The sequence below is a fragment of the Thunnus albacares genome, chromosome 15 (genome assembly GCF_914725855.1).
Source record: "Thunnus albacares chromosome 15, fThuAlb1.1, whole genome shotgun sequence".
Classification (NCBI taxonomy): Eukaryota; Metazoa; Chordata; class Actinopteri; order Scombriformes; family Scombridae; genus Thunnus; species Thunnus albacares.
The window spans coordinates 29,941,908-29,968,378 of record NC_058120.1 but is presented as its reverse complement, the minus strand read 5'-3'; the positions used below and the strand labels follow the sequence as shown (position 1 = coordinate 29,968,378).

General features: G+C 40.7%; 2 protein-coding genes and 1 non-coding gene across 5 annotated transcripts; all 3 read right to left on the bottom strand.

The window, feature by feature from the left end:
* Positions 1-879: 879 nt before the first annotated feature.
* On the bottom strand, positions 880-8,420 carry psma3 (proteasome 20S subunit alpha 3). Its single transcript, XM_044375721.1, has 11 exons — positions 8,299-8,420; positions 6,971-7,053; positions 6,494-6,617; positions 5,933-6,034; positions 5,235-5,308; positions 3,601-3,673; positions 3,099-3,164; positions 2,970-3,016; positions 2,491-2,558; positions 1,556-1,620; positions 880-1,469 (listed from the first exon to the last, which is right to left on the bottom strand). The coding sequence occupies exons 1-11, from the start codon at positions 8,317-8,319 to the stop codon at positions 1,425-1,427; spliced, it is 768 nt and encodes a 255-aa protein (XP_044231656.1). The 5' UTR covers positions 8,320-8,420; the 3' UTR covers positions 880-1,424.
* Positions 1,780-1,859, bottom strand: LOC122999118. The gene has a single exon (XR_006407639.1). It is a non-coding gene; the product is annotated as a small nucleolar RNA SNORD53/SNORD92 (small nucleolar RNA).
* Positions 8,421-10,286: 1,866 nt separating the features above from the next.
* Positions 10,287-25,049, bottom strand: snx6 (sorting nexin 6). 3 transcript variants are annotated; one of them, XM_044375710.1, is made up of 14 exons: positions 24,995-25,049; positions 24,759-24,809; positions 22,234-22,338; positions 20,167-20,277; positions 19,269-19,390; positions 19,029-19,152; positions 17,645-17,740; positions 17,424-17,529; positions 16,818-16,893; positions 15,680-15,719; positions 15,461-15,547; positions 14,907-15,066; positions 14,599-14,687; positions 10,287-13,711 (listed from the first exon to the last, which is right to left on the bottom strand). In XM_044375710.1, exons 1-14 carry the CDS (start codon positions 24,998-25,000, stop codon positions 13,658-13,660), a joined length of 1,227 nt encoding a protein of 408 aa, XP_044231645.1. In that variant the 5' UTR covers positions 25,001-25,049; the 3' UTR covers positions 10,287-13,657. The 3 variants fall into 3 exon arrangements, with proteins under 3 accessions (XP_044231645.1, XP_044231646.1, XP_044231647.1); XM_044375711.1 differs by having other exon boundaries at positions 14,599-14,684; positions 24,995-25,048; XM_044375712.1 differs by having other exon boundaries at positions 24,759-24,806; positions 24,995-25,018.
* Between the last annotated feature and the right edge of the window lie 1,422 nt (positions 25,050-26,471).

Below are 26,471 nucleotides of genomic sequence, written 5' to 3'. Positions count from 1 at the left end.
ATTACAGTTGGTCAAAGTGAACATTTGTACTGTCAAAGTAAAGATTCTCTCTGATAACAGCTGACTGTCTTCATGATGAATCTAATTTCAGCTTGTTTGTTTGTTTGTTTTCTTTCCATTAAGCACTTTATTTTGTTGATATAAAACTGTGAAAAGTATTTTAATGATCTTTGTGAAACTTGTAGCTGCCAATAAAAAAGTAAAAGAATAAAACAATGATCTGCTCTTCTCTTCAGTAAACTGTTATTTATTATAAAATAATAATCATAATCATATTTCTTTCACACCTTTGTACTATTTATATCCTTGTTTACCTGTTTATGGATATTATATATTGTCCACTTGTTTCTATATGTTTCTATTTTTTCACCCTCTTGTTGTGCATAATAGTGAAATATTGTTGGGCTTGTTGTCAGTGTGAGACCAACTAGAAGCTGGAGTCAAATTCTTTGTATTTTATTATTATTATTATTATTGTTGTTGTATAGATAAACATACTTGGCCATAGAGCTGATTCTGATGTGTTTTTATGAATAAATGTTGTTGCTACTTTCATCATCATCATCTTCATCATCATCATCTTCACCAACTACAACTAAACTTCATTCTCAGATTGTTTGATGTTTGGATTCATAAACTGAAGCTGCAGCTTTTAATCAATTAACTTCATCTATAAACTATTTTCATTTTTCAAGCAAAAGATGTTGAAAGATTTGATGTTCTTGAACGTTCTTGGTTAAATTGAACATGTTGTTGGTTTTACCGGCCTCGCTGAACTCCTAACAGCTAACAAGTTTATCGATGGAAAATTAATCAGCAACTATTCTGATATTTCAAATAATCATTTGTCATTTTTGAAGGAAGAATCAGAACATCAGATGTGATTTGAAGCTTTTATGTGTCGAACAACAAACTGAAGCGTTTCTGTGACATTTGATGGACAGAACGATGAATGAAGAAACAACGATAATGAGAATAATTAGATTAATAAAAGGCTGGAAGCCTGTTGTGATGTAGAAGCAAGAGAAGCTGTAACAACGAAGGAAAACAAACCTGTTCTGACGTCTCAGAGGAGACCATATGAGACAAGACAAGAAGCTGCAACCACCAAAACATTGAGTAAGAAGATTGATTGATCATTAAAATAGTTGCTGTTTAATTCTGTTGATCATTTAAATCGACTGATCGTTGCAGCTCTGAAGGAAAATCAATAAAAACAAAGACGGGATTGATTGGAAAATGCTGGTTATTAATAAACTCTGAAAAAAAATCACACCGTTGCCATGGAAACAACTTTTTCTTCAACTTTTTTTTATTGTCAAAGCTGAAATTCATCAAACCAAAAAGCAAAAACAATCGACGTGAAAGTTTGTGAACTATAAAACATAAAAAAAGAGATGAGACAGAGTGTTTCTGAGCCGAGTTTACATGTTGTCTTCATCAGAGTCGTCTTCCTCCTCCAGAGAGTCCTGAAAGACACAAAACACCCGGGAGTCAGCTGACTGCAGGCGTGTGCGTGTGCGTGTGCGTGCGTGCGCGTGTGCGTTCTGCTCACCTTGGCGTATTTCTCAGCTTCCTCTCTGACGTCTTTGGGTACCAGCTCGTGTCGTCCGTTTGTGACTGAGAGAGAGAGAGAGAGAGAGAGAGAGAGGAGAGGCAGAGTTATCACCGTGGCAACCGCAGCATCAGAGACGTGTTTGTCAGATTTCTCTCAGTTCAGAAGAAGAAGAAAAAAAAAAACATCTTTGTGATGAAGGCAGGTGTCATTCTGCTCAGTGATTGGTCAGACAGCCAAGAGGAAGTGACATCACGGGAGTTCAGTCCGATGAGCGAAACCTTCCTGACTCTCATCATCCCTCAGCTGATCGACTTTATCGTCATTTATATCTTTTATTTCATTGTATTGACTGTTTCCTGGTTTGTTTTATCACATTTTCTGTCTGATTATAATTCTGTAAACATACGTTCAGCAGAGACGGAGGTTTAAAAAGGACCAGTTCCCAGTGTTCCCAGTGTTCCCAGTATATTGAACCAGCAGTCAGGTGTCTGTAATCATTCCTCCTGTTCATACTGGATATTAAAAGATCCTTCAAATGTGCTTTCAATGCATTTAAAAGTCTGTGTGAAGCTTCTCTTCAGCTCCATCAGTGGATCTCTGACACATTTACAGTCTTTGTGTTTCCTGTTGAGCTGCAGGTGGAAGTTTAGTAACAAAAAGACTTTAAAAAGACTGAAACGTTGACAGATATCTACTGGATTTGACTCGTTTGGACGCTGAAGCTTCATATTAGCTTCAGACTGGGTTTTGTCCTCCATCACTTCCATTATAAGGTCGTTATGAAGGATCTTCTAGCGGTCAGTATGAACAGGAGGAACGACATTAAGACTCACTTGATAAACTGTGAACTCGTCCTTTAACTGAGCAGCGACAGACAGACAAAGCAGTAAGAGAAGAAGAAGAAGAAAAGCTGTGATTGATCAGGTTCTTACGTTCTCCGACCCAGCTGAGCTCCAACTCAAACGCTTTGTCCTTCACCTCGTCGTGAACGATGTAGATTCTGGAAAAACAAGAAAAACAGAGAAAACAGACGAGAGTTCAGCTCATCACTCTGAACATCAGCTTCACTGACAGCAACAGTCCACAACATCACATATATTCATATATTAATATCTGCAGAATAATAAAGATCTGTGGAGGTTTTTCTGTGATCTCAGATCCTGATCCTGGATCTGTACAACATCCTCCATCTGATCCGGATCCTCTCCTAAACTATTAATCGATCAGTTGTCAACTAGTCAATTAAACATCATTGGAGCCATTTAAGAAAATAAAAGTCTAATTTCTCTGGTTGCAGCTTGTTAAATGTGAATATTTGATGACGTCGTCTTTATGGACCAAACAACTAATTGATTAATTGAGAAATGAATGAACAGATGAATTGATAATGACAGTAACTGTGTAGACTCACATTTTGGCGACCTCTTTGACCAGCTCTCTGCACGTCATCTCCTTCATCTGACAGACAAACACACCACAGTCATCATCACTTCTCGTCTCCTTCAGGTGAAATCTGGACGTGAAGGGTTTTTAAACTCACCTGCAGCTTTTCGATCTCTGTCTTGGCGGCTTGTTTTGCTTTTCCGATGGCGCAGCCCCAGTAACCCTGAACACACACACACACACACACACACACACACACACACACACACACACAGTTACACACTGGTTGGTTACTGGTTGCTTCCTACTGGTCCAGTCAAGCTCAAACTCCTCTGTGTGTTTACGTTTGTTCTGACTGATCTGGAGTTTCTGTCGACAGTAAACGATGTGCAGCTGTGTTACAGAGTGGAGCTTCTTCCCTCACAGAGGATCTTTGCACTACTATAATATTCACTACGAGCTCACACACGGTGAGTTAAAGTACCAGGATGTTTTACTGCATCCACCTGGCTGTTCTGACCCACAATCCTCTGCACAGGAAACGTCACATCGAGACCAATGACAGCGCAGCCACAGATGTGGTTTGTTTACTGGACCAGAGTGAAGACGAGTGTGTTTAGTGAATGTTTGTGCAGCAGCAGTGAGTCTCAGTGACTCACGTATGAGATGCCGGACGGGTCGACCATGTAGAGCTGAGGACCGTCGTCTTTGTCGTAGGAGCCCAGGATGAAACTGCAGACACACCAGAGGAGAAACTTTAACCTCCACAGACAAACAGCTGAAGACGACGACGGGGTTCTACGATGCGTCGCCATGACGACGATTCACAAATGTCACAAAGATCGATTTGTCTGAATGTCGGTTAATAACGTGACGCTGACAGAACGACAAAGACTGAACTCAGCTGTGACGAGATCAGCTGACCGACACACGAAGAACCAGCTGACACATGTATACACACACACACAAATACACACAAATACACACACACACATATATATACACACACACACATACACACAAATACACACACACACACACAAATACACACACACACAAATACACACACACACACAAATACACACATATATATACATACACACACACACACACACACACACACATATATATACACACACACACATACACACAAATACACACACACACATATATATACACACACACATACACACAAATACACACACACACACACAAATACACACACACACAAATACACACACACACACAAATACACACATATATATACATACACACACACACACACACACACACACATATATATACACACACACACGTATTAAACAGATGACGCTTGTTATATTACAGACTGTTGTCGTCTGATTTTAAAGAACTTTCTAAATATAAAGAGTTCAGATTCATCTGTTTTCTGCTTGTTTTCATTGATGAAAAGCAGAAATATAGAAAAGTGAAGATGAGATTAATGAGATTAATGAGATTAATGAGATTAATGGAGAATCGTTGGTAGATTAACTCCTCTAGTGGGAACGTTCTCCTGACAACACTGGTGTTACTGGTTACACTGGACCTTTAACAAGATGAGATATTCATCAATGACTTTGATCTTAATGTTTGATCTTCAAGAGCTTCAGGCGGCGGCGGCGGCGGCAGCTCGTCCTCCATGTTCAGCTCGTCTGAGCTGCAGGACGACGGACGCCAAGAACCAGCGAGGAGACGCAGAGACACGAGAGGACAGACGTCCCACTCTGCTGCTGATTCTGACTCTCAGCAGACTCAGTAGTTTACTGCAGTTCACTGTAGTTTACTGTAGTTTACTGCAGTTTACTGTAGTTCACTGTAGTTTACTGCAGTTTACTGTAGTTTACTGTAGTTTACTGCAGTTTACTGTAGTTTCTGTCAGCTGACTGTGTTGATAATATAATATTTTATAAATCAGAGTTTAATTATTTGATGACGCTGATACGTGAAAATGAACTAAATGAGTTTTATTTCTATGAAAAAAAGCAAAACAATGGTGGTGGACGAGTCATGTAACGGGTCTGAACACCAGTAACACCAGTAAGTCATTGACTTGTTCTCAGACTGCATCTTATAAAGTTCTTGTTCAGACGACATTTAAAGATTTTATTTTCTTTTGTTTGATGAGATTAAATCATGTTTGTGTTTCTCTGTAAACGTTTACCAACAACATACTGATGCTTTAACACACGTTGTACCTGAACGCACCACGACAGAGCAGCTCATGTTGTTGTTGTTGTTGTTGTTATAAACAATGAGAAGGTTTCAGACTCACCTGCAGCCGAACGGCCGCACGGCGCTGTACAGCGTGTAGGCGTGAACGTACATGGCCACTCTGTCTGACAGGTGCTGCAGGAAACAGGAAGCAAACAACACTGTTAGCTTAGCTTAGCTTAGCATCACATGAACAGAGTTACTCAAACTCAACTATCGTCATCAATAAAGTGTTGAAGTGACTTTTCAAGCAGATAAATGTCAAAGATTTGATGCTTTCAGATTCTTCGATGAGGGAATTTGCAGCTTTTCTTGGTCTCACATGACGTTAACTTTATTTTCTCCTTTAATTGATTAGTTGTTTGGTTTATAAATGGTGAAAAACGCTGATCAGTGTTTCCTAAAGAAAGATCTTCAGTTTACTGTCAGAGAGACGACAGAAACAGGAAATATTCACATTAACTTTAAAAAAAAGACTCAAAAAGATGTTTCGATGATTTTCTGTCCATAGATTCATCGCTGCAGTCAAAACAAAACATTTAATGACGTCATCACGTGTTTTAGTTTACAGACTAAACGATTCATTAAGAAAATAATCAGCAAGTTAATCAATCATGAAAATGATCGTTAGTTAACGAGACAACAAGAGAAACAACAGGAAGCTGCTGTTGGATTTTATATCGTTCATTATCGGGGGGGGGGGGGGGGTTACAGACAGTGACGGAGGGTTAGTAGACGTGCAGACAGGTGTGTCGGTACCTTCAGTGGAATGTCGTGACCGTAGTTTGATCTGAAGTTGGACGCTTCTTCTCTGGCGACTTCAGCGAGCGAGCGAGCATCAGCCAGCAGGCCGGCTACAGCCTGAGAGAGAGAGAGAGAGAGAGAGAGAGAGAGAGAGAGAGAGAGAGAGAGAGAGAGAGAGAAGAAACACAACAATGATGTTTCTGAACAACAGACAACAGCTGATCTCATGCCCTAACCCTCCAGCATCAGCTCCAACATGGTTACCATGGTGACAACCTGTAAGGACATCCTGACTACTGCCCACAGCTGTTCATTCTGGACAGTTTTCATCCACAAACTATTAAAACCCGTCAGTGAGTCACATGACCTTCATCATCAAGAGTTCGGTCACGTTAGTTTGTTTAAAACGGATCCAGAGTTCAACGTTGTGATGAACGCCGTTCTTCACCAGCTGGTTGTTCTACAGATCAGCTTCATACTGAAGTTACACAAAACTGCTCTCAGCTGATTCTGACAGAGAGAGAGTGTGTGAGTGTGTGTGTGTGTGTGTGTGTGTGTGTGTGTGTGTGTGGTTACCATGCCGACGTGTCTGTCGATGTTGAAGATGCGTTTGTTGGAACCTTCCTCGTACAGTTTGGACAGAACGAGCTTCTCCACCCCGAACACGACGCCGTCTTTACAGCGGATCCCGATGGCCGTGCTGAACACACACACACACACACACACACACACACACACACACACACACACACGTATGTTTAACAGGAGGCTGTGAAGTGTGTTCATGTGACACACCTGGGAGCCAATAAATAATAATAATTCTGACCAATAACAGAAAGAAAAACTATAACTTTGACTTTCTAAAGTTAGAAATACGGTGAAATATCGTTTCAAAGCTCCTGAAACAACGATTCCTCATTTCAACAATATTTACAGTTTGACATGAGAAGCAGTTCAGACTGTAAATCAGACTGATCAGGTTTAGTTTATACTGGTCAGTCTGCTGGAGTTACTGGTTTCTCTGCTGGTTTGGATGAATGTGGAGACTCTGACCTGCTGTTCTCTACGGCCTTCATGGCGTATTCCACCTGAAACACTCGGCCATCTGGAGAGAAGGTGGAGGCCGACAGGTCATACTGCAACACACACACACACACACACACACACACACACACACACACACACAGATTTACAGATTAAACACAGAACATGTTGATGTTTAGACAGAACAGAACTTTTTAAAGGGTAAAAATTCCTTAAAATTGACAATAACATGAAACCTTTGTTCTCTTCCTCCCAAATTTTGTTAGTTAGTTTGTTGTTGACTGTAATTGACTCTCATAGCACATTAATGTAAGAGACCTGCAGGTTTACATTTACACAGTGTTTACATGTATTTACATGCATTGGAGGTGATGTTTAATTCACTAATAAAGTGTTGATCATAAAACAAGTTTGGCTTTCTATTTAGTAAGTTTTATGTAATTTATACCTGTTAAAAAAAATCAATAATCAAGTTTTATATTATAATCTACTCCTTTATCCATTAATGTGAGATCAACCTATTACAAACATCATTAATGTGAATATGAAACTATTTCAGAGCCCAAACATAACACAACTGATCATTACTGAATTTCCCTAATAATTCTAATTAAAGTGTAAATTCAGGGGAACTTGTTAATTACGATTTGTTTCTGAATGTAATGGACTAATGAAGTATTCCTGGCTGGTTAAACTCCACATTAACGTTTCCTCTGAGAGCAGCATGAGCAGGATGTTCCGCCTCTAAATGTGGATTTTATCTCAGTTGAGAGTTTTTTATGAATCAAAAGAAGCCCGATTGAACGAAAACACTTAAAGTATTTGATTAAAAGTCTTCAATTATCTTCTTAAAGGATTAAACTTCAGTTAAAACACAAGGAGTCTTAAATATGATGTATTGTGAAGGGAGTTTGGCATCTGTCGGCGCTAACTGTTAGCACTAAAGCTAACTGTTAGCACTGACTGCTCACGTAAATGAAACTAATTTTTATCACTAAAACGACAAACTGTGCGAACAACGCTGCAGCGGGATTTCAATTTACTTCTTTTCGTTGTAAAATCTTCACAGAAAACACTCAAATTAATCTAAACTGAACAAAAATTTACGGATCTGAGAACTTTCAATTTCAGTTTAGCTTCGGCTAACGTTAGCTTCAGCTAGCATCAGTTAGCTTCAGGCCGCGCTGTGACTCAGCAGGCTGCAGGTTGTTATGAATCAAAGACTTTGGGCAGAAATGTGAATTAATCTTCAGTAAAAGGAACTAAAAGCCGACACAGAGACGGTCTGAGAGGAGCCGACATGAAGCTTCAGCTCCCAGAAACACAGAAACACTCACCCCGGTCCCTATGGAGCTCATTTTAACAGGAACTGTGGATCCTCTGAGCAGCTCTCAGCTCGCTGGTCCTGCGCTTCATCACTGTCAAGCTGCCGGCAGTGACGTCACGCGGCACATCCGGTCAGCCTGTACAATAAAAAAAAAACACCGACAACCACATGACCTCACCGGCCAGTTAGTAGCTGTTCTGGAGCTTTCGATCACGTCACATGATCATCATCAGCATGTTTGTCCAGTTATCAAGCTGGAAGTTAGAATACATGATGTTAACTTTATTATTATTATTATTATTACTATTATTATTATTATTATTATTGTTTACTGCACTGTTTACAATATGAACATTTGCACGTTTCAATATTTGTACGTTTCATTTCATTCTCTTCCGTTTAAAATTTACGTTTTAAATTGAGTTTTTGTTGTTATTTACAGTTGGATTTTTTTTCATTAATCACCATTTAACTATTTACATTTTATCTTTCTATACAGTAGTTTTCAGTCTGCCCTTCCGGCGCTGGATTCAAATATCCAAATCTCCAATATATTGTACTCTACATATATGTTTCTCTACAGATTCTTGCCTTGGAAAGAAAAAGTTTCCTCAACATTTCAGATATTTCTTGATCAATTATCACAACTGTCTCCATAATATAGGTGGAAAACAACCACAGAGAAGTTGGACAGCAGGTCTGTTGTTACTAAACATATTTTTCTCTTAAATTCAGAGCTGACCAATCAAATGTACTTTTATTATAGAAAACACTTCATTTCATTCATTCACTTCACAATATCCGTTTTTTTTCCGGTAAGCTTCACGCTGCTGCAGACATTTACACCACAGAAGAAGAAGTATTTTTCAGCCCGACCGGCTCTCTGCTGCCACCTGCTGCTGCGGAGTGACGCGGCAGTGACGTCACACGTGGATCTGCAGGTATGCATTTTGTGTTTAATAGTGCAGATGTTCCCTTACAAACACATTTTTAAAAAAATAAATGTTTCCTGTCAGTTAAAGAAATGTTCTTGTGTAATTTTCTGAGAAGTTTTACAAATTAACAGCTGAGAACTCAAATATGAGTATTTAACAACGAAACACTTTTTTCCCTCCATTTTCTTCTTGTAACTTTACCAAATTGCGCCACTCCTCCTCGATATTAACTGTTAAATACCTTCAAATTACATCCAACACTTCCAGGGATTTATTATAACATTTAAAGAAGCTGTAAAATACAGTTTTACCAAATGTTGTTGAATCAGTGTGGAGTTGTTTGGATATTACATCATCTGTATTTCACCTTTGTCACCTTTTTGCTGTTATAATAATAACATTTCTCTGCAGCTATTAAACACATATTAATCCTCACATAGTGTTCCTGTTCTGACTCTACGACTATGTTCCTTCATAATCAGATATCTGATATTCATGAATCAGTCACAGATTAATGTGATTAATCCTTAATGAAGCTTTAGAGTTTATTCTTTAGTTTTCTTCTTGTTTATGGAGAAAAAAAACCTTTATAATCACACAATATAATGTCTTATGTTATATAAAATAGAACAATTTCAATGGATTATATTAAATGTGATGAATGCAACGTTATTTTAATGGTTATTTTTGATTCTTTCTGAATAAATATGGAACAAAATGCAAAAAAAAATGTTGAAATATTTCCATGTTTTCATAATATTTGTGTGTTACTGCTCTGATGTGTGAAGACTGAGCAGCATGTGAAGGTTCAGTAATTATCTGATGATGTTATTAACACATGAACATGCTCACAAGCTGGATTAATAAACCAGCGCTCCCATCACACCGCTTCTTTCTCTCTCCCACAGATCCCAGTAAACGTTGCACACAGACGATGTTTTTTTAAGAAAAGTGTCCGTAAAGTTTTATTCAGTCTCAGTATGACCAGGGTGGATTACAGACCTGCTGAGTTTGAAAACAACTAAAATGTTGTGAATTTCATAATCATCTGTTTTTATTCTTCTTCTTCTTGTCATTTTTTTTTTTATTATTTCGTCTCCATCTTGAATCGTTAAATGGAAGCTTTGGTCACATAAGAGTGAAAAAACATTCGTATACAGTGCACTTTAAAAAACAAAAAAAACGGGAAACAAAAACAGTTTTTCATTCTGTGATTTTTTTTTAAACTTTTTTCTTTACAATAAATCAACAGGAGCGACTGATCGACATTAAGGCAAACAGACTGAAGCTCCGCTGTCTGGAATGACAAAACAAATCGGGTTCAGAAAGAAAAAAGAAGCTACGGTTAGTGATGATGATGATAATGATGATGATGATGAAGATGAAGATGATTAGCGTTCATTAGTTAACTAATACAAACATGTACAAGGCTTTTTTTTTTTATTATTATTATTTAGTGACATTACATTTTTAATAAGAACGAGAACCGAGAGCTGGACTGAAGAAACGCCGTCACACAGCAGCAGCAGCAGCACAGGAAGTTCACCGACACTAAACGACCCCCCCCCCCCGGACACACACGAACACGCCGCCAGGAAACGGGAGGAAGAGGAAGAGGAAGATGAGGACAGAAGCAGCAACAGAAGAGTAAAAACTAAACAGAGGAGACGGACAGACACTGTAAAAAGTCTCCACGTTATCGGCCGGTTTTCTTATTTTTGAATCTTTAAAGTCTCGTTTTTTAAAAAAAGAATCTGTCGCAGATTATTTATTCAACTTTAATTCTACTTGTTTCAAGAATTCTCTTCATTAAAGTGCTCGGAAATTAATGGAAATTTTAAAGATTTACAGTTTCAGGACGACTAGCTGAGGAAGATCATGCTCTCTGACTGAAAGCACTTCTGCTGCTCTAGAAAAGAAAATATGACACGAACTCTCGAAAACTCTGAAAACAAGTTGATTTTAAAGTTTCTCACTGCAATCAGATTCTTTCACTTCTTTAAAAAAAAAAAAAAAAACTTTTAAAGACTTTTAAGACTCACTAAAAGACAAAAACGACCTGGTAAGATGGAGACCAGCAGAGACCAACTGGGACCAGTTCCTCCAGCAGCAGCAGCAGACTGGGATCAGCAGCTCCTCCTCCAAGTGACGTTCATATGTTTCTATTCTGTTCACACTGGATCTGACAGTGTTTGACCTTTGACCTCCAGCTGTCGGGTTCTGGGTTCAGTTAAACCTCAGGCTGGTTTCTCTCCAGATCCTGATCCTGATGCCTGAACTAAGACTCCAGACCCTGATCCTGATGCCTGTATTAAGACTCCTGATCCAGTTCCTGATGCCTGAACTAAGACTCCAGACCCTGATCCTGATGCCTGAACTAAGACTCCTGATCCAGATCCTGATGCCTGAACTGAGACTCCTGATCCTGATCCCCATGCCTGAACTGAGACTCCAGGTCCTGATCCTAATGCCTGAACTAAGACTCCTGATCCAGATCCTGATGCCTGTATTAAGACTCCAGATCCTGATCCTGATGCCTGAACTGAGACTCCAGATCCAGATCCTGATGCCTGAACTGAGACTCCAGATCCAGATCCTGATCCTACATCCACCCTGAGTCACTTCCTGTGTTTTGGGCTGATCGGATATTAAAAACAAAGTGTTTTGTATTCGAGAAAAGACTGAAATGTGATTGTTTGAACCACTTGTGGAGGAGACTGCATCAGGCCAGATGTTGGTTTGTTTACTGTGAAAACAGCAGCTGAAGCTACGCTGATGTTAGTTCCTCTCCTTTAACATCAGGATGGATATTTGACGCAGCAGAACCAGAGATGTCGTCTTTTTTCATTCCTCACATTCTTTTTTCCTTGTCAAAACCTATCGCCTACATTACCCACAATGCACCTGGAGACCGGTGTGTGTTATGCTAGCGGCTAATGTAGCCCTGGAGCTGCTAGCCTCTTTCTAACTCCGCACCTCCAGATCCTTTTACTTTTCAAACTTGTCGTCTTCAGCCTGACTCAGTGACATCATCAGTGACATCATCAGCTTTACACACCTGTAGTTTATCTTTAACGGAGCTGATGTCACTCCTGGTACTGCAATAAAAAATAAAAAATCCCCAACAGGCCCTGAAAACATTTTTAATCCAACTAACGTGTCTTAAATCTCGTCTAGATTTGATCTGAGGATGATCAGCTGGTATTGATCGGATACCAGAGCTGATACCTTTGTGTGAAGGAACCGTGAGGTCAGAGATGCTGTGGAGCTAAAAGCTGCTCCGCTGAATTACAATATAATGACACTGATGAAGAAACGATTTAATGAGGATCAATCACATCATGGACAATGCCTGATCAGCTGATCAGATATATAACCTCGCTGACTGATTGTTGGATCGTTTTAAACTGTTTTATTGTGCGGCTGCTTTCATTTTTTTAGACATTATTGAAAGTTCTGGTGTTACATCAGCATCAAAACACCTGAATGATTCCCAGTCAGAGTTGAACTGGAACCAGAACCGCTGGAGTAAAATATCTAACTGGAACTGTTGAGTTTAAAAGATTTGTTGTGAAATTATGAAGAAAAATACTAAACAGGAGACGATTTGACTCTAAAACAGATTCATATGAAGGTCACTCTGGAGACAAACACAACCACCTGCTGGACCAGTACAACCAGTACAGGAGCTGCAGGTCTGATACTGGACCAGTACAACCAGTACAGGAGCTGCAGGTCTGATACTGAACCAGTAGAACCAGTACAGGAGCTACAGGTCTGATACTGGACCAGTAGAACCAGTACAAGAGCTGCAGGTCTGATACTGGACCAGTAGAACCAGCACAGGAGCTGCAGGTCTGATACTGGACCAGCAGAACCAGTACAGGAGCTGCAGGTCTGATACTGAACCAGTAGAACCAGTACAGGAGCTGCAGGTCTGATACTGGACCAGTAGAACCAGTACAGGAGCTGCAGGTCTGATACTGGACCAGTAGAACCAGTACAAGAGCTGCAGGTCTGATACTGGACCAGTAGAACCAGCACAGGAGCTGCAGGTCTGATACTGGACCAGCAGAACCAGTACAGGAGCTGCAGGTCTGATACTGAACCAGTAGAACCAGTACAGGAGCTGCAGGTCTGATACTGGACCAGTAAAACCAGTACAGCTGCTGCTGGAGGAGAGAGGTAGGGGATGAGACTGAAGAGGTGGAGGAAGAGGAGGATGAAGAAGAAGAGGACGGTGTCGGGTTAGTGATACAGACGACAGACTTCCTGTTATTTTAACCCTTCGTTCTCTCTCTCTGCTGGTCCAGAGTTCTCGGTGTCGTTCGTCCGTCCGTCCGGGCGCCGCCCCGCTGTGGGCGTGTCCAGCTGGATGTGGGCGGGGCTGTGACGGGGGGGCGTGTCCAGCTGGATGTGGGAGCGGCCTTATAGTTAAGTGTTACCTTTGAGGACGCCCAGACAGCTCTGCAGCAGCTGGAGGTTCCCCTGCAGGTGAGAGGGGGGCGGGGCCAGAGACACGTGGACAGGTGAGTTATGTGACATCAGGACCAGAGGTTGGTCAACATCTGGCTCCAGTTCTAACAATCAATTTATCCACTAATAATGATGTCACTGAGGAACTTTAAGAGGATAAATGTAAATAAATATTTACAGGTCGTCAATAAATCATCAAATGACCTTCAAACTTAAAACATTAAAGCTCCTTTAAAGGTATAAATTAGGGACGGTTTTAAATGTTACATTTGGTAAATTTTAAGTTTTAAAGTTTTAAAATAATTATTTATTTGTCAATTAATTAACTCCTCAGTTTGAACCTTTAATGAAATATTTGGGTCTTTTTAAGATGAAAATTTTAGGGGGTAGCTGTAAAGTTATTTTGTAATATTAACATTATATTGTAAAAACTTTTACCTGAAACCCCTGAATATACTCTAATCTATTAATGTGGTCATTAATTTAATATCTGAGTACTGATTATATCAACATTTTAGACCCTTAACATCAATAACACCTTAAACTGATCAATAATGGATTAATTAATGAATTATAAATTAATAGCTTTTTGAATTTCAGGCTGTTTTAAGGGGTTAATTTTTTAACTCTTTCACATTAATTGATGGATCTCTGGCTGCAATATAAATTTAATTAACATTAATTTAGATTAGTTTGTTTGGTGTTTCCAGGATTAATTAATGATAATTAAATATGTTACGACTGTTAAAACAACAGCGTCTTATTTTATTGTTTACATTTCTACAACATGTTAAACTAAACAGGTTCTGACATTGATTGATTGATTGGTTGATTGGTTGATTGACTGACTAACTGATCTTCTGATCTGACCTGATATGGTCTACTCAGTGTTTCAGTACCTTGGCGTGTTTGAGCTCCAGCTCGGCCAGCTCCACCAGGTTCTTCCTGAACGCCGCCACTCGTCTCGTCTTGAAGTCTATGAGCTCTACTTTCAGAACAGAAACCGCTGTTAGACGCCACATCAGGTCACCCCAAAAAAACTCAGATGGAGTCTGATCAGTTGAACATAAACATCACTTTAACCGTTCAGAGTGCAGCATTATAAAAGCTGCTGTTGAACTTGTAACTATCTGAAACAGGATCAAAGGAAACGTAACAAGGAGTAAAAATAAAGGCGGCAACAGACACTCGGTGGACCGCGGCTGACCTTGCTTGGCGGACTCGGAGATCTTCTCGAACTTGTGGCAGCAGAGCTGCTGGCTGGTCTCGGCCTGCAGGACGTCTCTGTTTTTGGCTCGAGCTTTATCCAGAGCCTTGTTAGCGTTCTCGTAGTCCACCAGAGACCGGCTCCTCCGGTACAGCAGGTCCTGCAGTGGTGACATCATCACATGATGTCATTGTGATGTCAAACCAGAACTTAACATCAAGTCTATTTCTTCCTGCTGACAGAAATACTCACTAGAGCACCAAACTAGTTCCCCACAAACGCACCATTTCCTCCTGTTAGTTTAAAACTACGACGGCCAGCTGGTTTAGGTTTAGTTCAAAAATGAAACGATATATTTGTGAAGTTGTTTTAAAGATTTAAGTCTTCAGAGGAACCAACAAGCTTTGAGCTGAGAACCACAGACTCAGGTAGGGACGTAAGAAAGTATTAAGAGACATTGTTGGTTTGGTTCTGCATGTGTTTAATTAGTTGACCATAATGAAATTAAATAATAACAGCAGACTGATCCTTTAACAGTCAGTAAGCAGTCGTACCTTTGCAGCCTGCGACTCTCTCAGGTAATATTTCAGCAGGTCGGCCAGCTTCAGGTCCTCATCTGCTGCAACTCGAGCTTCAATTTTCTATCAAACAACACAAGACAGAATCAGACCAATCAGCAAAGAGAGAAAACAAACTGAGACCTTTACAAGTCCGACTGTAAACGTCGAATTAAACACGTTGAACATTTCTACAAACAGGTAAAACAAACGTACCCTCGTTTTCTCAAACAGCTCCGACACTTTCAGGAAGAACCTGAAACAGGAAACAGACGGAGGAAGTGATGTCAGCATTGTGACAGAAGAACTGATCAGAATAAACAATAAATAAATCTGTAGGAGTCATTTCCAGTTGATGATCTGCTGTCTTTGCTTGTCATATCTTAAAGGACCAGTGTGTAGAATGTAGTGGCATCTAGAGGAACAGACTCAGCAGAAATGAAATATAATACTGATAAGTGTGTTTAATTAGTGTATAATCACCTGAGAATAAGAATCGTTGTGTTTTTGTTACTTTAGAATGAGCCTTTATATCTACATACTGAGCGGGTCCTCTTCCATGGAGGCCGCCATGTTGCACCACCATGTTTCTACTAGGGCTGCAGTCTGCTGGTCGATTAGTTGGTCGATATGCTCTCGTCCAACTTAATTCTCATTGGTCGAATAATCTCTGTGTTATTTTCATAAGGAGAAAAGTGCTACATCAACAGCTTTCCAGGATTAATCCATTATTTCCTGTGGCGGGAGGGACAGACTAACAAATTACCTGTTTTTGAAATTACCACAACTTTGAACTCGCCCAACCTGATGGAGCCTGCTGGGTCTGACTGTACTCAACGTTTACTGAACGTTTACTGAATCAGTGTTTCTCCGTAATGACACAACGAGAGCCCCCGCCAGGCCAAAAAAATATTCATTCGACAGCGTTTGGGAGTCTCTGAGCAGCGCTGCTCCGGTACGTGAGTCAACCTCTGTCGTTGCCTGGGAAACCACTGGTCGCGCGGCTCCGTAAAGGAGTATGTTTGTGTAGTGAGGGGCAGTTTACTGTGCACTCTGTCCCCCCCCTGCTCTGGCTGCAATCCACACCCACACCACTGGATGCCAGTAAATCCTTCACACTGGTCCTTTAACACGTTGGACTCGTAGTAAAAGGAAAACAAACACATTGAAAACATTACAGCAGCTTCTGTGAAAAACATTTTTTTTACTGTTTAACATTCACAGACTAAACAATTAGTCGAGAAATTAGACGTCCGATTAATCGATAATGAAAAAGTTTGTTGGAAGAAGCGACGACATCTCTCAGCAGCAAACAGTCACAACAAAATCAATAAAGAGGTTTTAATGTTCTTACTTGCAGAGGTCTGTGGAGTCCTGCGTTCCTAATGTGTAGAGAGACGAGGCGATTCTGTTGATGTCGTCTGCAGCGTCTGAACACAAAAACACTCAGAGTTCAATCACACTGTTGGAACAGCTGCTCGATCATGTTATTATTTCAGGTTTGGTCTCGAACATTAAAATACAGCTGCAGTGATTCAGTCTGTCTTCCATCAAGTAGTTTGACTTGTGAGAGACAAATATTATTAAAGAATATCAGTGCAGCAGAGGAGGAGACGTCCTGACTTTTATTCTTCAGTAGGGGTCAGACTCACAACTCTCCTATTGGATCCTACATTTCCCATAAACAGCGACGTCTTATTAACATCATTCTTAACTCAAGTTGTTCATCTTGTGTTTATTAACGTTATAAAAAGGGTTTTATTTTCCATCAAATGATCTTCTAATGGTCAGTATGAACAGGAGGAATGATTACAGCAAGAAACACAGCTTTAATGTTCATTTGATGACTGACTGCTGGTTTAAGACACACTTGAAACATGGTGAACTCGTCCTTTAATAAACACTGAGACTGAGTGATGTATTTCTGATCAGCTGGTGAAACTGAGTCTCAGCTTCTTACTTTTGTGTGAACGGATCATTCTGTCAGATTTGGCCGAAGCGTCTTTCACTCTGTTGTGATATTCTAACAGAAACGTCTTCTCATGTTCAAAGAAATCATCCACGTCCTGAAAAACAAAACAAACAAAGAAAACAGGCTGAAAAACAACAAATATCAGTGAGACGTGACAGAAGACGACAGATATGACGTCATAAAAGTCAAAGTGTTTTTGTGATCAGCACCTTGACTCCAGCCACCAGGACGCCGTCGGCCGACTTCACCACGTTCTTAAAGAAATCCTCCAGCTTCTCCTTCTTGTTCTTCCCTCGTACACTCAGCTGTCAGGCAGGAGAGGTCAAAGGTCACACATGCAACATATTTATCACTTTCTACACAGCACACACACATAAAACTACTGCATTCATGTATGTGTGCGTGTAAAAACAATCTAGTGCAGATGTACAGCAGCTGTAGATGTAATGCATCATATCTGTGTGTTGAGCTACAAAATGATCCTAAAATTAAATGATGATATTTTGTTTATTTTGAACAAAAGGAAGCTTCTGTTCAGGTGACGACGGTCAAACACATCCAGAGTGTTTGAAGAACATCCAGCTTTTGTGTCAACAGCTGATATTTGCTCAGATCTCATGTTCAGTTTGTGGCTGCAGGTTCTGAACTCACAGAAGCAGAACGAGACGTCTCGGAGAAAAACCAACGTGAGTCTCGTTGCTCTGATTAAACCTGAGAAGCATTCAGAGTTACTGTGAGCTTCACCTGGACGCAGGTGTGTCTGTTTGTTTGGAACCTTTTTATCTCATCGTTCCTCCATTCACACTATTTCTCAGGCTATGTCCAGACTAATGCGTTTTCATTTTAAAACAGCGTTTAATCTCCGTCCATACTAACACATATCACATGACTGTTCACATGCCGGTGTAAACAGGAAGCAGATTGTCTACTACAGAAGAAGAACAGAGGTAACAGCTGCTGGCATTGACAACAAGGTCAGAAACGCTTGTAACTGATTATCCATGTTGAATTAACCGGTGGTAGTCAAGGCTGTCATTTGTTTTCTTCCGGGAAGGGGTCACATGACCGAGGTGTGACGAATCAGGGAAGAACACGACGTGACTGATAAGACCCAATCAGGAGGTGGATGTGAGCGTCTGCAGCATCGTTTCCAGAACGATCAGATTCTGTCCGTCCAGACTTATGAGTTTTAAAATGAAAATGTATTAGTGTGGAACTACATGATGGAACCAGTTTGAAGTTGCTGGCAAGATTCTTCTCATATCAGATCAGATCAGTCTAGAAAACAACTCTCATCTCTCTCTTTACTTCTTCAGGTGAGTGCGGGTGAGTGCGGGTGTGTGCGGGTGAGTGCGGGTGAGTGCGGGTGTGTGCGGGTGAGTGCGGGTGAGTGCGGGTGTGTGCGGGTGAGTGCGGGTGAGTGCGGGTGTGTGCGGGTGTCTACAGGTGTCTACAGGTGTGTGCAGATGAGTGCAGATGAGTGCAGATGAGTGCGGGTGAGTGCGGGTGTCTACAGGTGTGTGCGGGTGTCTACAGGTGTCTACAGGTGTCTTCAGGTGTCTACAGGTGTGTGCAGGACGTGTTGTGACTCACGTCCTGGTTGTACTCCAGGAAGACGTGGAAGTTGAGGTCTTTCCTGAGGACAGGATGAGCCGCCACACGGCACAGGAAGACCTCGTGCATGGCGACGGTCTTCTTAAAGATGGCCAGGTACTCTCTGACAGGAAACACACAGTGATGATTCTGTTTGTTGTTACTGAAAATAACAAACAGCTGAGTGTGTTTGTTTGTTTGTTTATTTGTTAGTGTGTGTGTGTGTGTGTGTTGACTCACGCCTCCAGCTCCTGCTTCATCTTGGTGAACTCCTCCTTGGTCATGGATCCTTCTCCCTCCCCGAGCTTCTGCAGCTTCTCTCTGGACGCATCAAAGTCTGGTCTGGGGGGAGCGGGGGGGATCTAAACAACAACAACAACAACAACAGACTCAGAACAGGAAACATCTGCTCTCTCTTTAATTCTACTTAAACTCTTTGTATTGTTGTTTAGATGTTGTGGCTGCATCTCTGCTGTTATTCTCAGTGGTCAAAAGTAACTAAGTACATTTACTTTTGAGGTACTTGTGCTTTCCTTGAGTATTTCACTCCACTACATTTCTAACTGTATATAAAGTAGTGTAAACTAGCTCCACCTCTAGCAGCTACAACAGTAACATGCTGCTCTAACACTGATGCTTCACTATTAATAATCTAATGATGTCATGTTTCCATCGTTTGGATTGACTGTCGCTGTTTTAATGACACGACCGGGTCTCCAGAAGAGCCAGAAGACTAAACCCACTTTTCACATGAAGCCATAAACTGGCTTCATGTGAAAAGTGGTTGCACTGGTTTCCAGTTTACAAAATCCTACTCATGACTTACAAGGTCCTCTACTGCAGGTTATACACTATGGATAAGTAGCTCATACAAAAATGCAAACTATCCCTTTAATACCTCTTATGACACTTTTACAGACTTCTTGTCGGAAAATCAGACTTATATGTTTACATAATACATTCTGTCTGTTTATTTGAATAGTTTTATATGATTTTATGTCTTTATATCTGTGATTGTCTTTTATGTCGTCACTCTGGAAAACACTTAAAAACTGCGATACAATTAAATTATTATTATTATGATGATTTGCAGCTTTCTGATGTTAACAGGATGTTAAATGAACGGAGTGTTTCTCACGATGTATCCTGCGTATTCTTCGTTCTCCACGAACGAGTCGTGCAGCCAGATGAACTCTTCATGCTGTCGAACCACCGAGAACTCGTTCTGCTTGAAGTTTGGGAGCGTGCTCTGTGGAAACAACACGTCAACACGTCACTCTCACTGACAACAGGAACGAGTCTTATCCTGGTTCAAGACTCAGAAACATACATGAGCATTTGTCTTTCTGCACTATTGACACTCAGTCATTATTTAACTGTTTTACAGATGTTGACAAGTCTTTTGAATTTTGAATGAGAAATTTGAGGAACATTGGGCCTTCTGAGGTTTGCTCTTCTCATTAGCATCGTCCACATCCAGTGTCCCAAATTAACTGTTTGACTCACCTGCCGAGATGGTAAATAAAAGAAATGATAAATAATAAATTGTCTTTTTGTGTCACATATACAGCAGCGAGTGACAGTCTAGCAGAGAGCTGTGATGTTGAGTAGCTGATGTTCTGGACAGTAAACAGAGCTGGAGATGCTCCGTCGCCTCAGACGTCTCCCGCTCTGTTTAGATGCATGTAATAAACACGTATGGTCTGTGTGTCTGTATGAGGATGAACATGAGTCATTTCCTCTGAGACATCACACCAGATATTTTATTACATGACTATTTTGGTACAAATATTTACCCACCAGTGAGGCAGACAGCCAGATTTATTCGCCAAACACATCAGACCCTGTCCATGCCCCTAAAATGTCCTTATAAGACGACCTGTTCTGCTCTGTTTGTGGGTGAGTTTCATTCACAAAAAAGCTCCCAAAGAGTAAAAACATATACGCAATGGTCCGGTAACACGTCCCCTGTTCGGCAGATAACAGGCGGCAAGCACTTTTTCAACTGTTGCTATGGTGTTTCTGGGCAGTTGCTATAATGTTTCTGGGCAGTTGCTATGGTGTTGCTGGGCAGTTGCTATGGTGTTTCTGGGCAGTTGCTATGGTGTTTCTGGGCAGTTGCTATGGTGTTGCTGGGCAGTTGCTATGGTGTTTCGGGGAAGTTGCTATGGTGTTTCTGGGCAGTTGCTATGGTGTTTCAGGGCAGTTGCTATGGTGTTTCTGGGCAGTTGCTATAGTGTTGCTGGGCAGTTGCTATAATGTTTCTGGGCAGTTGCTATGGTGTTTCTGGGCAGTTGCTATGGTGTTGCTGGGCAGTTGCTATGGTGTTTCGGGGAAGTTGCTATGGTGTTTCTGGGCAGTTGCTATGGTGTTTCGGGGCAGTTGCTATGGTGTTTCTGGGCAGTTGCTATAGTGTTTCTGGGCAGTTGCTATAGTGTTGCTGGGCAGTTGCTATGGTGTTGCTGGGCAGTTGCTATGGTGTTTCTAGGCAGTTGATATAGTGTTGCTGGGCAGTTGCTATAATGTTTCTGGGCAGTTGCTATGGTGTTTCTGGGCAGTTGCTATGGTGTTGCTGGGCAGTTGCTATGGTGTTTCGGGGAAGTTGCTATGGTGTTTCTGGGCAGTTGCTATGGTGTTTTGGGGCAGTTGCTATGGTGTTTCTGGGCAGCTGCTATAGTGTTTCTGGGCAGTTGCTATAGTGTTGCTGGGCAGTTGCTATGGCGTTTCTGGGCAGTTGCTATGGCGTTTCTGGGCAGTTGCTATGGCGTTTCTGGGCAGTTGCTATAGTGTTGCTGGGCAGTTGCTATGGTGTTTCTGGGCAGTTGCTATGGTGTTTCTGGGCAGTTGCTATAATGTTTCTGGGCAGTTGCTATAGTGTTGCTGGGCAGTTGCTATGGTGTTTCTGGGCAGTTGCTATGGTGTTTCTGGGCAGTTGCTATAGTGTTGCTGGGCAGTTGCTATGGTGTTTCTGGGCAGTTGCTATGGTGTTTCTGGGCAGTTGCTAGATCAGTAACAGGTATTAACAGGTGGATCAATACAGCAGCTGAGGTGCAGTTTTGTCCTGATGATGTAACTGTGATGTCACAGCTGTGGGTGGAGTTTAAAGTCTCCAACAACAAACATCACAGAGGAACAAAACAGAGGAAAAGGTGTTTTCTGTTTCAGGTGTGATGACAACAAAACACAAACACACACACAGTCTCACCTTGGTGTGGACGGTGAACTTGACCTTGTCTCTCTCACTGAGGGCGTCGGAGATGTCGACCTGCAGCGTGGCGTCTGTCTGCAGATCCACGTTCACTGCCCTCGGCTGCAGGACAAAAACCACATATCCCATAATGCACCACAGAAGATGGCTGCCCAACATAAACCAGACACGGTTCTTTCCACCTGCATCAGACCGCAGGACAGTTCCTGTTTCTGAAGAACTTTGAGTCTTGTGGTTTTTTTTAAAGCGAGTTGAAAATTCTGAGTTTTGCTTTTGTATTTTAGTTTTTCTGCCTGTGTTTTTACACATTAAACTCATTTACTTCTCATTGTTTATTAACTATTTTAGTTAATCTGCAACAATTAATCGATTAGTCAATCACAGAAAATTAATTGGCAACTATTTAATAGTAGAATCATTTCAGACATTTTTCAGTTTTTATGCTCCAAATATCTGAATAAACTCAGAAAACTGCAACTCAGTTCTTTAAAATCACAGCTGAAGACTTTTGTTTCATATTTCACCAGAACTGTAACTTTTACTCTCCTGTTTTATGTCTTGTTCTGTTTTAGCTTATTTTTTTATTTTCTATTAAACTCTTTTAAATTGTATTTAAATGTGTCTTTTTATAATGTCTTGATGCCTTTAATGTTTCATGTAAAGCTCATTAAATCACCTTGTTGTTGCCATTTCTGGTTTCAGCTTCTCACATGTGATGATTTGCTGTTTTAATTCCTCATATATGACACGACAACGTGGATTTTCTGGACTATAAAGTCAACAACAGATTGTGAACGCCATATTTTCACTATTTTTCAACATTTTGAAGGCTAAACAATTAAATAATTAATCCATTTTCTCAATTAGTCGTTTCTTTAATCTTCTATATCCACACAGCTGACTGACTCCTACACAGGAAAACACTTTCCTTCATACAGAAATTAACTTGATGTAAACTAATAACACTGCAACAGATCATGGCTGCATGTTCCTGTCTTCACCTGTCAGCAGTCGGTCCTGAAGGGACAAACATCTGTTTCTATTTTCATTATTGATTCATCTGTTGATTATTTTCCTGATTAACTGATTAGTTGTTTGGTCCATAAAATGTCAGAAAATGTTGAAAAATGTTGGATAAATGTTTCCTAAAGACGACGTCCTCAAATGTCTTGTTTTGTCCACAACTCAAAGATCTTCAGTTTACTGTCATAGAGACTAAAGACACCAGAAAATATTCACATTTAACAAGCTGGAATAGGAGACGTTTGGCATTTCTTCTTTAAAAAGGGGCTCAAAACGATTAATCAATCATCAAAACAGTTGGCAATTAATATTCTGTCTATCAACTTTTCGTTTCAGCTCCAGCTGCCACCAGATTTAAAGGACAGGTTGAAAAATCTTGTTAAACCAGCAGTCAGGTGTCCATATGAGCAGTGAAGGTTTTCCTCGCTGTAATCATTCCTCCTGTTCATACTGGATATTAAAAGTCTCTGAAGCTTCATCAGTCTGAGTTAGTCATATCAAGTGGATATCTGACACATTTACAGTCTTTTTAGCATCAAATTCCCTCTTTGTGTTTCCTCGGACAGTGTTTCCCTGTTGAGCTGCAGGTGGAAGTATAGTAACAAAAAGAGGAACTTTGGCACTAAAAAGACTGTAACGTTGAAAGATATCTACTTGATTTGACTCATTTGGACGCTGAAGCTTCATATTAGCTTCAGATAAACTTTGAAATACATTTTTACACAGAAAGAGGACTGTGGATTTTGTCCTCCATCACTTCCATTGTAAGGTCATTATGAAGGGATCTTCTAATGGTCAGTATGAACAGCAGGAATGATTACAGCAAGAAAAACAGCTTTAATGTTCATTTGATGACTGACTGTTGGTTTAACGACACACATGAAAAATGTGAATTCGTCCCTTAAATAACTTTTATGAACACAGGCTGGAAACATGTTTTGATGTTTTCCAGACAAACCAGTAACAGATTAGTTTCACTCGGAGCAGATTCCTCTGAACTTTCCACATCTGACTTTATCTGGACTGAAGCGAATTATTCAATTAACATCAGAGTGCGTGTGTGTGTGTGTGTGTGTGTGTGAGAGAGAGAGAGAGAGAGAGAGAGAGAGAGAGAGAGAGAGAGAGAGAGAGAGAGAGAGAGAGAGAGAGACAGTCATGTGACAGCAGAACAGCTCATTATTGTTGCTAATGAATAGCAGAGCGGCTCGTTAGCCTCTGCTTCACCTGTTGACCAGGTTATCTCGGCCTGCGGAGGCTCTGACGTCAGCAGGGTCAGTGTTTGGACTCTCACCTGGATGAACCAGTTTACCTGCAGCTGTCACACACAGTTAGCTGTTAGCACGGAGCTAATATTAGCACAGACAGCTAAGCTAAGGCTAACTAGCCTCTATAGCTAAGCGGGACAGACACAGACAGACAGGTGAGCTAACAGACAGGTGAGCTGACATACAGGTAAACACACAGACAGGTAGATAGACAGGTAATAAATGTGCACTCACTCCCCGGTCCTCCTCGGAGAGGAAGTCGGGTCCGTCGTCCAGCCCTTCCTGCTGCGGAGACAGAGAGCACAGAGAGCCGTTAGTTCACCGACACACCGGCCGCTCGCTGCCCGTAACACAACAACAACAACACGGCCACCGGAGCCCCGGAGACCCCCCGCGGCTCCCGGTACCGAGCCGCCAACAGAGGAGATAAAACACAGAGAGAGGAGAGAGGAGAGAGGAGAGGAACCCACCATCATGGCTGCGAACGGGTGGAGACAGGAAGCGGCGTGACGTCACGACGGGCAGGCAGATTTCACGAATCAAAACAACCGAAACAAAAGTACCAAAATACTCCAATACGAGTCAAAGTACTAATATAACCATGTACAAATACTCCAATACGAGTAAAAGTACTAATATAACCATGTACAAATACTCCATTGTAAGTCAAAGTACTAATATAACCATGTACAAATACTCCAATATGAGTAAAAGTACTAATATAACCATGTACAAATACTCCATTGTAAGTCAAAGTACTAATACAGCCATGTAAAAATACTCCAATACAAGTCAAAGTACTGCATGAAAAATCCTACTACAGTAAAAGTACATAAGTATTATGAGTTTGAAGTAGTAGAAGTATTGCAGTAAAAGTACATAAGTACTATGAGTTTGAAGTAGTAGAAGTATTGCAGTAATAGTGGTTTGAACTCAACATGTCAGCTCTGAGTTCTGTATAATAATATAAAATGAGGCCATAATTTTATTTTACATTTATTGTTACATATAAGAATATTAAATGGTAATAAATACTGTTCCTAGTGAATTCTACAGAGAGACAAAAATAAGAACCAACATTTTTTTAAGGAATATATATGTGTATATATATATATATATATATATATATATATATATATATATATATATATATACACACACACACACACACACACACACACACACACACACACACACACATATATATGTGTGTGTGTGTGTGTGTGTATACCTCCTCCAACTCTGCAAAACTAAGTTTCAAAACATTCATATATAAGCTGGAAGTGTGGGGCCATAAAGATAAGATTAACATACATAAACTTTAAAGGTGCAATAAATCTACATAAAATAATGTTGCATATTAAATATTTGTATGAATGTATTTGTATAAATATATAAGTAGTAAATATTTATATGGACTGTGTGGCCGCAGTTGAGCTCAGTGACCAGCAGGGGGAGACAAAGCTCTGTGCTGCCTGCAGACAGCATCATGGTGGCAGCAGTCAGCCAGCCAGCCAACCAGTCAGTCAGCAGTCAGTCAGCCAGTCAGTCAGCCAACCAGTCAGTCAGCAGTCAGCCAGTCAGTCAGTCAGTCAGCCAACCAGCCAGTCAGCCAGTCAGCCAGTCAGTCAGTCAGTCAGCCAACCAGCCAGTCAGCCAGTCAGTCAGTCAGTCAGCCAGTCAGTCAGTCAGCCAACCAGCCAGTCAGTCAGTCAGTCAGTCAGTCAGTCAGTCAGTCAGTCAGCCAGTCAGCCAGTCCTTCATCTTAATGAGGCAAAAACAAAAGACACACTTATCAGTTCCTACAAATCTTCCACTTGTTCAACATCAACCATCACACAGATCATTTCAAATGTTTTGAATCTATAGTGAGTCTTTATTTCCTCAGAAAAACAACTTGTTTAATGTTTGTTTGTGGATCAACGATGACTGTTTTATCAAAGTTTT